This window comes from Cervus canadensis, chromosome 15 (assembly GCF_019320065.1).
Source record: "Cervus canadensis isolate Bull #8, Minnesota chromosome 15, ASM1932006v1, whole genome shotgun sequence".
NCBI lineage: Eukaryota > Metazoa > Chordata > Mammalia > Artiodactyla > Cervidae > Cervus > Cervus canadensis.
The window spans coordinates 46,961,489-46,977,709 of NC_057400.1; the positions used below are offsets into that span (position 1 = coordinate 46,961,489).

General features: G+C 38.4%; 1 protein-coding gene across 1 annotated transcript in view; it reads left to right on the forward strand.

Moving 5' to 3' along the window:
* LOC122453662 overlaps positions 1–15,663 on the forward strand; it is a 189,081-nt gene extending 173,418 nt beyond the window's left edge. The window contains exon 4 of the mRNA XM_043487758.1: positions 15,426–15,663. Within this exon, the coding sequence (XP_043343693.1) occupies positions 15,426–15,663 (238 nt within the window). The remainder of the gene's footprint in view (positions 1–15,425) is intronic.
* Positions 15,664–16,221: the final 558 nt, after the last annotated feature.

Here is a 16,221-nt window from a genome sequence, read left to right on the forward strand (position 1 = left end):
ATTGTTAGTGTTCTTTGGTTGTTCTTGCCACATTTACATCTTTGTTATTTTACTGCCTCCGGCCCAGTGTTTTGGAGAAGGCACTGGCACCCCACTCCAGTACTCTTGCCTGGAAAATCCCATGGATGGAGGAGCCTGGTAGGCTGCAGTCCATGGGGTCACTAAGAGTTGGACACGACTGAGCGACTTCACTTTCACTTTTCACTTTCATGCGTTGGAGAAGGAAATGGCAACCCACTCCAGTGTTCTTGCCTGGAGAATCCCAGGGACGGGGGAGCCTGGTGGGCTGCCGTCTATGGGGTCGCACAGAGTCGGACACGACTGAAGTGACTTAGCAGCAGCAGCGGCAGCAGCCCAGTGTTTTATGTTAGCTGAAGGAAAACTAGTTCTGTGATCTGATGGTAACATTCCCAACCGAACGCATCTGCATGCTCTTAAAGACTTTCTGAGGAAACTGCCATCTTGTCTCATTTGTGTATTGCAGTGACACATGCAGTCCCAATATGACTATAGAGAACGTAGTGCCAGTCACCACAGAAAAGTGTTAAGCAACATTGACACCTTCAGCTGGGAAAGCTGCTGTCGGTTCATGGATTGGCATTCTTTGATATTATACTTGAAAGGCTAGTGAGGATTTTTACTCTTGTGTTATAAGAATATTGATACCAACTCTGCTGCCTCTACTGCAAACCCACCTTCTTTACCCACTCTGTCTTCCCCAGATGCTTAACCAACATATCTACTTACTGATTGAATTAATTCTTTGAGTCTCACACATGATTCTTTTTCCTCTTTCCTGTCCTCCCATCGCTGCTTTTCACATGCTACCGGGTTCTTTTACCTTACCATCAGGATACGGATATGCTAAGAGAAAAAAAAAAAAGAAAACATTACCTTGGGAGGGAGAACTAAATAGGATTTTTTTTTAATTAATTAATTTATTTTTTATTAGTTGGAGGCTAATTACTTCACAACATTTCAGTGGGTTTTGTCATACATTGATATGAATCAGCCATAGAGTTACACATATTCCCCATCCCGATCCCCCCTCCCACCTCCCTCTCCACCCGATTCCTCTGGGTCTTCCCAGTGCACCAGGCCCGAGCACTTGTCTCATGCATCCCACCTGGACTGGTGATCTGTTTCACCATAGATAATATACATGCTGTTCTTCTGAAACATCCCACCCTCACCTTCTCCCACAGAGTTCAAAAGTCTGTTCTATACTTCTGTGTCTCCCTTAACTCCACCAAGGGCCATGAAAATGACATTCCAGTTTCTGAATCAGCGACTCAAAAGCCATCTCATCCTTGCATTCTCCTTTGCCCTAGCCCACATCTGGCCACCTCTAGAGACTTAAGCCAAAGCAATTTTATCAGAACTGAGTTAATGGATGAACACTTGATCTGACATCTCAAAGAACAAAGCAGAGTGCTGGACTGTGCCTGACAGACAGCTGGTCCACCGGCATTTGGATGCCTGTTTTCAGATGCGATGGAAAGTCTGGCTCAAGGCATTTATCAAGCGAACCCCAAGCTTCATCATCACTAAGCCCAGTCCCTCAGTCAGAGTTATATTGCCATGGCGCCTCACCCCAGGCTTCCAACCAGGTATCAAAAAACTGGATGTGGCCCAAAGTCTGTGTAGAGGGGAGATTCAGTTCAGTTCAGGTCAGTTCAGTCACTCAGTCATGTCCGACTCTTTGTGACCCCATGAATCCCAGCACACCAGGCCTTCCTGTCGATCACCAACTCCCAGAGTTTACTCAAACTCATGTCCATCGAGTCGGTGATGCCATCCAGCCTTCTCATCCTCTGTCGTCCCCTTCTCCTCCTGCCCCCAATCCCTCCCAGCATCAGGATCTTTTCCAATGAGTCAACTCCTCGCATGAGGTGACCAAAGTATTGGAGTTTCAACTTCAGCATCAGTCCTTCCAACGAACACCCAGGACTGATCTCCTTCAGGATGGACTGGCTGGATCTCCTCACAGTCCAAGGGATTCTCAAGAGTCTTCCCCAACACCACAGTTCAAAAGCATCAATTCTTTGGTGCTCAGCTTTCTTCACAGTCCAACTTTCACATCCATACATGACCACTGGAAAAACCATAGCCTTGACTAGACGGACCTTTGTTGGCAAAGTAATGTCTCTGCTTTTTAATATGCTATCTAGGTTGGTCATAACTTTCCTTCCAAGGAGTAAGCGTCTTTTAATTTCATGGCTGCAATCACCATCTGCAGTGATTTTGGAGCCCAGAAAAATAAAGTCTGACACTGTTTCCACTGTTTCCCCATCTATCTGCCATGAAGTGATGGGACCAGATGCCATGATCTTAGTTTTCTGAATGTTGAGCTTTAAGCCAACTTTTTCACTCTCCTCTTTCACTTTCATCAAGAGGCTTTTTAGTTCCTCTTTACTTTCTGCCATAAGGGTGGTGTCATCTGCATATCTGAGGTTATTGATATTTCTCCCGGCAATCTTAATTCCAGCTTGTGCTTCTTCCAGCCCAGTGTTTCTTATGATGTACTCTGCATATAAGTTAAATAAGTAGGTGACAATCTATAGCCTGAATGTACTCCTTTTCCTATTTGGAACCAGTCTGTTGTTCCATGTCCAGTTCTAACTCTTGCTTCCTGACCTGCATACAGGTTTCTCAAGAGGCAGGTCAGGTGGTCTGGTATTCCCATCTCTTTCAGAATTTTCCAAAGTTTATTGTGATCCACACAGTCAAAGTCTTTGGCATAGTTAATAAAGCAGAAATAGATGTTTTTCTGGAACTCTCTTGCTTTTTTGATGATCCAGCAGATGTTGGCAATTTGATCTCTGATTCCTCTGCCTTTTCTAAAACCAGCTTGAACATCTGCAAGTTCACGGTTCACGTATTGTTGAAGCCTGGCTTAGAGAATTTTGAGCATTACTTTACTAGCGTGTGAGATGAGTGCAATTGTGCAGTAGTTTGAGCATTTTTGGGATTGCCTTTCTTTGGGATTGGAATGAAAACTCACCTTTTCCAGTCCTATGGCCACTGCTGAGTTTTCCAAATTTGCTGGCATATTGAGTGCAGCACTTTCACAGCATCATCTTTCAGGATTTGAAATAGCTCAACTGGAATTCTATCACCTCCACTAGCTTTGTTCATTGTGATGCTTCCTAAGGCCCACTTGACTTCACATTCCAGGATGTCTGGCTCTAGGTGAGTGATCACACCATCGTGATTATCTGGGTCGTGAAGATTTTTTTTGTACAGTTCTTCTGTGTATTCTTGCCACCTCTTCTTAATATCTTCTGCTTCTGTTAGGTCCACACCATTTCTGTCCTTTATTGAGCCCATCTTTGCATGAAATGTTCCCTTGGTATCTCTGATTTTCTTGAAGAGCTCTCTAGTCTTTCCCATTCTGTTGTTTTCCTGAATTTCTTTGCATTGATCGCTGAGGAGGCTTTCTTATCTCTCCTTGCTATTCTTTGGAATTCCGCATTCAAATAGGAATATCTTTCCTTTTCTCCTCTGCTTTTCACTTCTCTTCTTTTCACAGCTATTTGTAAGGCCTCCTCAGACAACCATTTTGCCTTTTTGTATTTTTTTTCTTGGGAATGGTCTTGATCCCTGTCTCCTGTACAATGTCAGGAACCTCTGTCCATAGTTCATCATGCAATCTGTCAGGGGAGATTACCCTAAGCTAAAAGAGAGCAGTGAACTGCATATGTGGGGGCTCAAAATCTGTAGCTTTCCAGGAGAAGAAAGGGCCCAGGGTAGCAACTGGGGCTTTAAACATGGAACCCTGGGTCCCCAGTCTGATGTCTATTATGGTCCAAGTCTACAGCAACCTGAATGCATCATTCCATTGCATATCCTTTGGGCCAGTTATTCCTCTCAGCATCTGCAATGTGTTTAGAATTTGTCACAAGAGACCCATGATGTCTGTTCCTGGAGGGTTTGCCCTGAAGAACAGCCTCAGGGCATTGCCTCTCTTTCTCTCTAACAACACAGGAATACCTTCCAAAACACTCAGACAAATTTCCATTTATTGTGGTGAAGCTCAGGAGAAAAAAAAAAAACAACTAAGTTATCAAAGTTAATATCACCAGTAATAAGATATACTGATATCATGCATCCCCTGAATGTACTATAAAGGGCAAAACACCACCCCTGTGGTATTCTTACCAAAATACATAATCTCAGTTTAATCATGAGGACCATCATTTAAACCCACATGTACAGGGATGGATGTTATAAAGCAGCTGGCCATTACTCTTCAAAACTGGTAGGTTCACTTTGGACAAATACTAAAAAACTGCCCCAGATTGGAGGAGACTACAGACATGATAACTAAACTGAGGATGGGATTGTTTGTTGAATCTTGGGCCAGAAAAGAGAGCATTAGTGGGAAAATTGGTAAAATTCTGATAAGGTCTAAATATTTCTTGGTTTCACAATCATACTGTGACTAAATAAAATTTTAAGATTAGAGAAAGCTGAACAAATGGTATATGGGAATCTCCATATTTTTCTTGCAACTGCTCAGTAAGTAATATTATTTCAAAATAAAAATTTAAATAATTATGATCAATCTTGAGACTTTAGCACTGAGGAGTGAAGGATTATGGCCCCTTTTGTTCTGATTTTTCCATACCTCACAGATTTATTATTTTTATATCCCTTTGTAGAATGTGATTCCTAGCTCCCTACTCTTATACTTTGGAAAGTATAAAATTTTGGAAGTTTCAGCCATTTAACCTCTGCCTATAATTTCAGGTTCCCTGCAATTAATTGTTTTTCTAGCAAGGAGAATTTAAGGAGCTTAGTCAGTAGTTCAGAAGTTGAAAAAATGGGTAGCTCTACAGTTTGTTGTTATTTGATCGATAAGTCATGTCCAACTCTTTTGCAACCCCATGGAGTGTAGCCTGCCAGGCTCCTCTATTCATGGCATTTCCCAGGCAAGAATACTGAAATTTCCCAGGCATTTCCTTCTCCAGGGGATCTTCCCAACCCACGGATCAAACCTGTGTCTCCTGCTTGGCAGATGTGTTCTTTACCACTGAGCCACCAGGGAAGTCCTGGCTCTAGTTAGATCAGCTTTAAATTTATACCCTAGTTCCACGCACTGAGTTTTACTACATTTTCAGAAGTAAATTGCTTGCCTTTTTTTTCTTTTTCATAGTTGTAACTGTTATTTAAGCCATTGGTTCTGTCTTGATTACAATCCTAAGTCATTGAATTACAATCCTAAATCTTCAAATTCAAGAAACTCAAATTACCTGTGGTCTCAGACTCAAATTCCATGAACTATAACTCTCTATTGCCCTTCTGATGCTGATTTGACACCAAACTTCAGTCTCTCAAATACATTGTCAGCCCCTCCAAAATCCTCACCCTCTTTTTGGTAGTTATAATACATTGTCTTTTGAGAGATGCTCCTAAAATTTCTTCCATCTCTTTGGAACTAGCCCCTTTGATGCAAACTTTCTTAACCTCATAGGCTCTTTGTTTGGTTCTTCTTGCTGAGTACCAAGCCTGAGTGTTGTTATAGCAAAGCCTTCTTTATGTAGGTGTTCTTTTCATTCCTCAAATGAAGTTCTTTATCTGAACTTAGAAGTCTGGAATTTTTGGACAGATTTGAAATTCAATATATTTAGCGTGGAGAGCACCGGAGGCAGTGACCATTCAGAATGGATGTGGCTATTACAACAGGTATAGTCATCCTGGTGGCCTTTTCCTGGACGTCAGTCAGCCTTTAGACACTAAACTGTACCCTTATTTTAGCAGCTGTTTAGCACTCACTATATTGTGTGTGGAAAACAAATAGTTAACCCATTTTCCTACTTGGAAAGATATTTCTTTATCTGTTTAATATGTAGCAGTGAGTGAATGCATTGAGTTTCAAACACCTGAAACAAATTCAAGCTCCATTAATGTTTCTCATCTACTCCCACTACCAAATATAATGATTTATGATACTTAATAGTGCACTAACTTGTTTTTATGTCAATGTAAAGTCATTTATTGGGTACCATGAGACAAATCGCTCTAAAGCTTGCTAATGCATCATAATGTATGCATTTCTCCCCTCACTGCCTTTTGTGGAGCCGTGTCAGGAGCATACATTTAAATTAATCAGGCTGTTCAGATTTCAACCTTGATTAGATGTCAGAATCTTTTATTAATGATAAAGATGATATAAAATATATCCATTTCTGGTCATAATGATTTTATAATTTAATCTTTTTCCCATTTACCTTTGTTTTTGAGTGTTAGGAGCAATTTTTCCTTGTTTTGAAATATGATTGAAATTCTCCTAGGAAAGGAAATTCAAGGTATGAAAAAAAAACAACAGACAAAAACCGAGTCCCACAGACAAATTTTCTCTTTTTCTCCCGGCCTCACCCCCATACATACACACACACACAGACACACACACACTAATACATAGGCTTTTAAAAAGTATTTTATGTTTAAAAGTAAAATTGAGAGATTGTAGGGCGTTGTATCAGTGTCTCAAAAAAAGACTTATTTTTCCAGTACTAGCAATTATGTTTTTTCTGAGGTATATTTAAAGTTTGCTCTTTGATTTATAGGCATAGTCTTTTTTGCAGGTCCCACATATATTTGAGGTTATCCCTGAATTCCTCCCCTCATCCTAACATTGGTCTGCCCCTAGACCCTGGAGGATAAGGCACTGTGCTGCTGCTAATGGCTAGCAAGTACTAATTCTTTAAACACTGAGTATTTCCCAGGTACTTTATTGAAGGCTTCATGGGTATTGCTGCCTATTTAATACTCAGAGTCATCTTAGAAATTCAGAGCTATCATTATTCCCATTTTACAGCTACAGGGTAGACAAGTTAAATAACTTGTGGAAGGGTACATGCACCACTGGTAAGAAATAGAGCAGAAATAGAGAGGGGCTTGAACCCACATCTATCTAAGTCTAGAACCCTGTGGGTATTCTCTGGATTCATATTGTTCATTTTCATACAGACTCTCACAGCTGTGTTTTTGGTATAAATGGACCCTAGTCAGTCACAGAAATCACAGCAACTGCTAAACTTTGAAAGCCACAAAAGCCACTAGATATACTCAATTCTAAGACACATCTTTCTTCACTTGTTAAACCTTTGAAACTGACATTCTTCTGGTAGTCAATGGCATTTTATAGTTTGCCAGAATTTTCCTCTTTTCTTAGAGGTACATAAAATAACAATATCACTTTCCTTTGATAACACATAGCATAAATAAACTTTGTATTTTGAATAAATGCAGTTAACAAGTCAATAACCATTCATTGTGTGCCAGGAATATACTAAGTACTTGAAATATATTTTCTTTTTTTAATTTTCATAGCTACCCTATAGATTAAGCTTGTACAACACTATCATTATGTGAATGAGAAAATAGAGGCTTAGTAAAAATAAGACCTTTTGTTCTAAGGTCCTTCTGTGTTGAAGAAGGAATGGTTGAAAAAAGAACTGCGCATAACAGGCTGAGTCCAGAGGCTTTTTTCTTAAATGCTAGTTTTTGTATTACGCTTATTTGGCTAGTAGAGTTTAGAGTAAGCTAAATTTTCTAGTCTAATGAACAAGAAACCTTGTGCAAAATAACTTACACACTAACAAGGAACTTAATAAAGATGTGAAAGCAATCAACAGTAGCTTATTTGGCAGGAAGAATAAGCATTTTATTTAACTTCTTTCTCTTTCAGGGGCTGGGAATAGAAGCAGAGATGAATTTAGTGTAACTTGACACAGAGATATTTAGAGATAGAGATTTTTTTTTTCTCTTTTGTCATATTCCACTAGTTTTATTTTTGAGATTTCACATATAAATTATATCATGCAGCATTTTTCTTTTTCTGATTTATTTCACCCAGCATAATACTTGTATGTCTTCTTTATCCATTCATCTGTTGATGGATAGATACTGAGATTGCTTTCGTGTCTTGGCAATTGTAAATAATGCTGCTATGAACAGTGAGGTGCATGTAGCTTTTTAAATGGTTATACCAGTTTAATTCCCACCAACAGTGAATGAGGGTTCCCTTCTGAGAGATTATTTTAAGAAAAAAATCTTTGAAGTTTATTTAATATTCATTATAAGGCAAATTCTCTGGTAAATAAAGCCAAAATCTAGAGGAAAAGTCTAGCTGTAAGAATTTTAGAAGCCTAAAAGCTGCTGGAGAGGGCAACCAGAGGTGAGGAAGACAGTAGGTGAAGACAGATAAAATTTTTTAAATTTAATAAACAGGAATACAGTCTGCTTTTTCCAGTTTTGGTGCTTCTTCTTAATTCTCTGAATTACTTACTGTGGATAGTCACTCAGATTCATTCTTCTCTTTCTGTGATTTCAATTTTTGACCCTATGTAAATAATGCCAATGTATTTATCTCAGTCCTACCCTGTTACTTAAGTTTTCTCCCCATATTTTTAAATCATTCTGAATATTCCTCAGCTACCTCAGAATGCTTCACTCTGAGCTCATTATTCTCCATGTAAGTCAACATCTTACCCAAAGTTCATATGTTTTCAATGACAACACCAGTGTACAGTGACCAAGAGTTCTCTCTGATAAGTTTAATTTATCCTGCTTATTCACCTTCAACTCCATGTTTCTCAATTTCTCTTTCTACTTTTCATTTATTAATTTATCCTGCTTATTCACCTTCAACTCCATGTTTCTCAATTTCTCTTTCTACTTTTCATTTATCACCTGGCCTTTGTCACTTGTTACCTGTTTTATTACATACCTTCATGTCTAGTATCTTAATCCTTCTAGACCAAATATTTTTTTGTCCAGGGTTGATCTCAGTGATACAATCATAGCTTTAATTCCCACAGCTATGGACTTGTGTACCATATCATATACTCATGTGTGCCATCTATATGCATTCTATTTTACTGTGTTGCATCGTCAAAGTCAATAGCTACATGTGTTTAATTTAACTGCAATTAATTAAAATTAAATTAGGGCTTCCCTCATAGCTCAGTTGGTAAAGAATCCACCTGCAATGCAGAAGACCCCAGTTTGATTTCCTGGGTCGGGAAGATCTGCTGGAGAAAAATAGGCTACCCACTCCAGGATTCTTGGGGACTTCCTTGGTGGCTCAGCTGGTAAAGAATGTGCAGGCCATGTGGAAGACCTGGGTTGGATCCCTGGGTTGCAAAGATCCCCTGGAGAAGAGAAAGGCTACCCACTCCAGTATTCTTGCCTGGAGAATTCCATGGACTGTATAGTCCAAGGGTCACAAGAGTTGGACATGACTTATTTATTGCCTTAGTCACTCTAGCCATATTTCAAGTTCTCAATGGCTACATGTGACTAATGTTTACTGTATTGGACATCATGCATGTAAAGGAGTCTCATCACCTCTGAAAGTTCTATTGGACTCTAGTTCTACTGTACTCTAGTTCTCCTGTATAGAACTTCAACTTCCCCATTAAAGATGTTCCTAGTGGTGTATGTGTTCTAGAGTTCTTCCGGTGTATTCCAGTCTATATCTCTGCATTTCCACTTCGTACTAATGCCTCAGGTGAACTTCGTCTAACATTTCTCGTTTTGATTTTTCTCCTGGATTCTCAACACACTGTATTTTTGGAACCTGTCCAAGGAGCAATCCCAAGAGAAGGAGAAGCCAATCCAACATGAATCTGCTTACAGTAATTTATTTATCATGAATGCTGAGCATGATATTGGGACTAATTATAGGCCTATATAGGACCCAATAGAATCTTCTCAGTCATGCCTAGATGGATTTTCTTATTTAACAAAACTTAAAAAAAAAATCTATTTCCTTTCTTCCCATTCTTTATTCCATACAAACATCTGTCTTGTGGTGCTCCCTTGGGCTCCCTTTCTGCCCCTTTCTTTGATTTTCTGCCACCACCAGGTCATGATAATATTCCAGATATTGATATTCACTTTCTTAAATAATGGACTTTGCTTTTAGAGAAAAGAAAGTTTAGAGAAAAAAAATGAATGAAAAATTCCCATATCTCCTCTCCCTCCAACCCCCAGTTTTCCTCTATTATGAACATGTTGCATTAGTGTGGTACATTTATTAAAATTGATGAGCCATTATTGATACATTATTAACTAAAGCCCATATCTTGCCAGCATTTGGAGTTCTCAGTATTTAAATTTTAGACTTTTAAATCAATATATAGTGAATGGTTTGACTTTTTGTCTATTATGTCTTGCTTGTGCCTACTAATGCTAAAATGACTTTAATTTTTCACTGTTCTTGGGTGCTTCCAACTTTGAGGCATAAGTTTGTTTTCTTTATTTATGACAAGATGCTCTTTTAGTCCTATTTTACATTTTATTTTACTATGTATCATTTCACATTCAGTCCCCCAGATGTTTTGTCATTGAAGCTTGGATTCTACTTATTTGATCTATATGGCAACCATATGTCCTGCCATGCGGGAACAGTCCTGGTTTACATATGTTGCCCCAACATAGTTATTAATAGAATCCTTTCCATTGTCCCAGTTTGAGTGTTAAATTATATTATTATTCTGTTTGAATATCCACCTGAATTACAAGGCAGAAACATAGCTTGTCTTCCTTTTCCTTCCCTCCATTGTTTTTAACAGAGTGTCGAGTATGTTGGGTGTGTTTACCAAGTACCGTGGGAATGGGTGTTTGGAAGGCCCTCATTAAAATGAGCTGGTTCTTTTAAGATCTACTTTCCAGGTCAGGTGCTATAGCATTTCAACCATAGGACTCCGCTTCAACCTAACCTTATAGAAATTCTTCAGCCTGCGCTGCCTATAGCTGCACTCCTTCTGTTCATTTGACAGCAGGTGTTTGATAACCTGATGTCACTTGTCCCTTGCACATGGTCATCCCAGCCAAAGCAATCTTTTCAGTGGTTGTGTGCCAGCTTCTCTGGGTTAGACACCCTATGTTATTATTCTATATGCCCTATAGATGACATATCTATAGGTGAAATTGTGCAAGAAACAGACGTAAAGGAATTAATGCTTGTTTTATAACATTTTTTATTTCTGAAGTCTGATGTTACTTTGACATCAGGTTATAGCTACCAGCCATCAAAGAATACATTGCCTTCCTGATTCATATTTATTCCATTTTTCTCTGTGTTATTAACAGTGACCTGGAATATGCAGCTAATATCAGAAAGAATTTCCATCTCTGCATTGCATAGATTCTCTTGGTAGAGTCTACCTCATGACTGCTAACCTACACCCAATCCCACTGCCATAACCAGCTCAGGAAGCTTCTCATAATGTACTTTGGCTTATTTTTTTTTCATGTTTTTTTTCTACTCTAGAGAATGTTAAGTAATAATCAATTATTACTTTCTCTTTTTAATTATGAAGTATTTCAGCCAAAGAGATAAGTAAAAAAACCGTATTCAGCATCTTCTTGCAGTTGTACATCAGAAGTACAGTGCTGGGCATATAAAGCTCTCAGGTACTGGGGTCCTATATGTATACACCACATGGCATTGAAAGATATTTTTGGCTAGTGAGCACTTTATATTATGCTAATATCTAAATTCCCTTTTCCCATAATATTTGAAGATTTCAACATAAAACAAGAGAAAATAAATTCAGCAGATGCAGAGCTCAGAATACATAATAAAAATATACTGCTCTACACACATACATATGCATATACAACAACGAACCAACTAGAAAAATCAGTTACTGTCTCTCTTTTTTAAAGAAAGGTAACCAGAAGTCTATAACACATATACCTAAGTGAAATGTTTTCTAATACTCAAAGTGAAGTGTTCATAGATACAGTTGTGCTGAATCTTCATATTTTATTTCTTATTCTTCATCAGTGAATAAAAACAAGGCTTTGGGCCCCAAGGGTGTTCAGCAGCTGAATTTCTTTGCTGCTGAAAGAAAAAAAAAAATAGGTGACATCCCTATCATTTCAGAGAAAATGAGGGGGTGGAAATGAAGGAAGAACATGCTGCTAAGAAGCACAGATCCTATTTTCTTGCAATGCCACTAATAATAACTTCAGAGTGGTGGTTAGGGTATAGATGCTGTATAAGCAAAAATAAACCTATATTAAATTGTTTTTAATGTTTTATAGGAAAAAGTAACTGCAAAGTTAAAATCAGTTTACTACAAACACCTTCTCTGTAGTGATGTATTCTGCCTATGTTCTCCCTGGAGGTTTTTGGCATATTGCTCAGAGTTGCCTCAACCGAGTATATCTGATGCAATCTTGCCCATTCATCATTTTCTACTGAGAGCTGCTTTTCCAAATGTAGAAATTAAAAACTATAAATTCTTAGCCCCAAATTATTCTGGTTTCACTATGAACATTACTAATAAGTCCTCTCCCAGCGTGAAGAGATTATACAGTCTTTTAACTAGCAAGTGCAGTTCCAAAGTAGACAATCATTAAAAATAAGAGATGATCCAGATTTCATAAAGACATGGCAATTAAAGTGATTGAAGTAGAATGATAAAATTATTAAAGGAGAAAGCTGCACTCAGATGTCTTTGAGTCAAACTCCCTCCCAAGGTTGGAATTCATATTATAGTCTGGACAGATGGCAACCCAGCTTCCCTTTATATACTTCCAGTTTCAAGGAGTTCATGCTTTTGCAAAGCAGTTCTTTCAACTGTCAGATGACTCTCTTTCATAGAAGGTCAATCCTCACGTTGAGCAGAATGTCTCCTGGGAACATCCATGTTTTGAATAAAGTTTTGCGCTTTGAAGCAAAATAATATTCTGCATTTGTCACTGTGGGAAATGACAGGCTATGTCTAACCTTGGGGTGTCAGGACATTGCTTAGCAATAGGAGGTGAGGTTGAGATTCTCCTGAGCGATTTAGGAAGAGTCATGGCCAAACCAGTGCATGACAAGGGCATGATAAGACTCAGCAGGTTCAGACTAAGCAAAGACAGATGCCCTGAAAATAACATCACACAAAGTTTGGACATTAATTAAGAAATCTGTACTTCAGAGGTCAGTCAATATATTGGGCATCTTGCTTCAAAGGTATTTTTAAAATGTTTGGGAGTTTTATGCTTATTTTTTAGTGGATAACTGATGTCATTTTGGGGGGGGGGTCTGAGTGTTATATACCAAGCATTTGGGTAAGGAAAGTAGAGAATTTGACACTATGGGATTCAATCCAGCATTTTTATTATTTTTCTTGAGTGTAGTTAATATTCTTCCAAGCTGTTGGTACACTGTGGTGCTGACATAATGTGTACCTTTTGAGGCTTTGCTTTTTCTGGCTAGGCTTCAAACCAAGGGCATGTAGCAGTTTTATTTGTTTCCAGGTGTGTTCAGTTGCTCAGTTGTGCCCAGTGTGTTGTGACCCCATGGACTGTAGCCTGCCATTCTCCTCTGTCCATGGGATTTCCCAGGCAAGAATACTAGAGTGGGTTGCCATTTTCTTCTCCAGGGGATCTTCCCGATCCAGGGACTGAACCTGTGTCTCTTGCATCTTCTGCATGGGCAGGTGGATTTTTTTTACTACTCTACCACCTGGAAAACCTTTTCTTTGTATAGATAGATACCATGCCACCTGGAAAACCTTTTATTTGTATAGATAGATACAAAATATGTTCTTTTCATCTTCTTTACTGTTATATTCTTTTTTTTTCTGTTATATTCTTATATTGAAAAACATTTCTTCAAAATTGTGACTTCAGTCACAAATATATATATGCTAACTATTTTTGACTGATTATGCTTGTGCACATCCCTTCTTCCTCTGATAGTTATCTCCTCTGTCATTACAAACAAGTTAAGGACCAGAATTGAAGAAAAGGTTCCCTACGTATTTCTGCCACTAGAATCCTCTTTTGTAGATGCCAAATAACAGAACATAAACTTTCCTCCAATTCACTCTAGCCAGCTCATACACTCCTAACTCTGCCTTTCAGCATCCAGCGCTGTCTCTTTTTTTTCCAGTTTGTGTGTGTGCACGCTCACTTGCTAAGTTGTGTCTGACTCGTTGTGATCCCTTAGACTGTAACCCACCAGGATCCTCCATCCATGGGATTTCCCAGGCAAGAATACTGGAGTGGGTTGCCATTTCCTGCTTCAGGGGATCTTCCTGACTCAGGTATCAAATTTGTATCTCCTGCATTACCCTGAACCACCAGGGAAGCCCCAGTTTTACTGAGGTATAAATAACAAATAAAGTTGTAACATTTAAATTATGTGATGTGATGATTTGATATATGTATGTATTGTGAAAGAATTCCCCTCACTGAGTTAATTTACACATCCATCACCTCATGTTTACCTCTTTTGTTTGCTTACATGCTTAGCAAATTTTAATTATACAATACAGTGCTGTCAACTGTGGTCACTATGTCATACATTATATCCTCTGACCTTATTCATTTTATAACTGCAAGTTTGTATTCTTTTACTAATCTCTCCATATTTTTTCCATCTTAGAGCTCCTAACAACCATCTTTCTCTCCTCTGTTTCTATTTATCTTTAAAAAAATTTTCCGCATGAAGTGGTATCATGGAATATTTGTCTTTCTCTGTTTGGCTTATTTCACTTAGGATAATGCCCTCCAAGTTTCATTCGTGTTGTCAAAAATGACAGGATTACCTTATATTTTTAAGGCTGAATGTACACACACACCACATTTTCTTGATCTTTTGGTCTATTGATGGACACTTAGATTGTTTCTGTATTTTGACTATTGTGACCATTGCAGCAATGAACATGAGAGAACTGATACATCTTTGAGATAACGGTTTTATTTCCTTTGGGTGTATACCCAAAAGTGAGATTTCTAGATCATATGGTAGTTCTATTTTTAATTTCTTGAGAAACCTCCATAATATTTTTTGTAATAGCTATTACATTTTGTAATAGCTGTTACAGTTTACATTCCCGCCAACTGTGTACAAGTTACACTTTGTACCTTGTAGAGAGTTCCCTTCACGAGGTACAAAAGGTAGGAGTTCCCTTTTCTCTACGTTCTCATTAGTATTTGTTATCTCTTGTCTTTTTGACCGTAGCCAACCTAACAGTTGTGAGTGATATCTCATTGTGGTTTTGATTTGCATTTCCCTGATGAATAGTGATATAGAATACCTTTCCATATACCTATTGGCCACGTTTATGTTTTCTTTGGAAAAATGTCTACTCAGATCCTTTGCCCATTTTTAAATTAGCTTATTGGGTTTTCTGCTATTGAATTGTATGAGTTCTTTGTATATTTGAGATATTAACCCCTTATCAGATATTAGATTGATGCGAAAGTAATTGTAGTTTTGCATTGTTGAAATTTGCACTTTGATATAGGAATACATTCTTAAATAAATGTGGTTATGTTCTACATCATTTTAGTACATATTTCTCACTTTATGCTTTTTTGCTAATGACATTACTTGCTGTTTATCTAGACTATAGAAATGATGTTAGACAAAAAAGCGAATTCGAGTGATTTTTTTATTCAAGTTCAAAATGGGTTGTAAAGCAACAGAGACAACTCACATCAACCATGCATTTGGTACAGGAGCTGGTAACAAATGTACAGTGCCGCAGTGGTTCAAAAAGTTTTGCTAAAGAGACAAGAACCTTGAAGATGAGGAGTGTGGTGGCTAGCCATCAGAAGTTGACAGTGACCAATGGAGAGGATCATCAAAACTGCTTCTCTAAGAACTACATGAGCAGTTGCCCAAGAAGTCAACATTGACCATTCTGTGATCATTTGGCATTTGAAGCAAATTGGAAAGATGAAAAGACTCATTAAGTGGTGTCTCATGAGCTGACCCCAAATAAAAAAAAATCATCATTTTGAAGTGGCATCTTCTCTTATTTTATGCAGCAGTGAACAATTTCTTGCTCGGATTGTGACATGCAAAGAAAAGAGCATTTTATACAGCAACCGGCAACATCCAGCTCAGTGGTTGGACCGAGAAGAAGTCAAACTTGCACCGAAAAAAGGTCATGGTCCCTGTTTGGTGGTCTGTTACTTGTCTGATCCACTATAGCTTTCTGAACCCCAGCAAAACCATTCCATCTGAGAAGTATGTTCAGCAAATCATTGAGACAGACCAAAAACTGCTACACCTGCAGGTGGCATTGGTCACCAGAATGGGCCTGATTCTTCTCCACGAAAATGCCTGATCACATATCACACAACCATTGCTTCAAAAGTTGAATGAACTGGGCTACAAAGTTTTGCTTCAGCCACCATTTCACCTGACCTCTCCCTAATGAACTACCACTTATTTAAGCTTCCTGACAACTT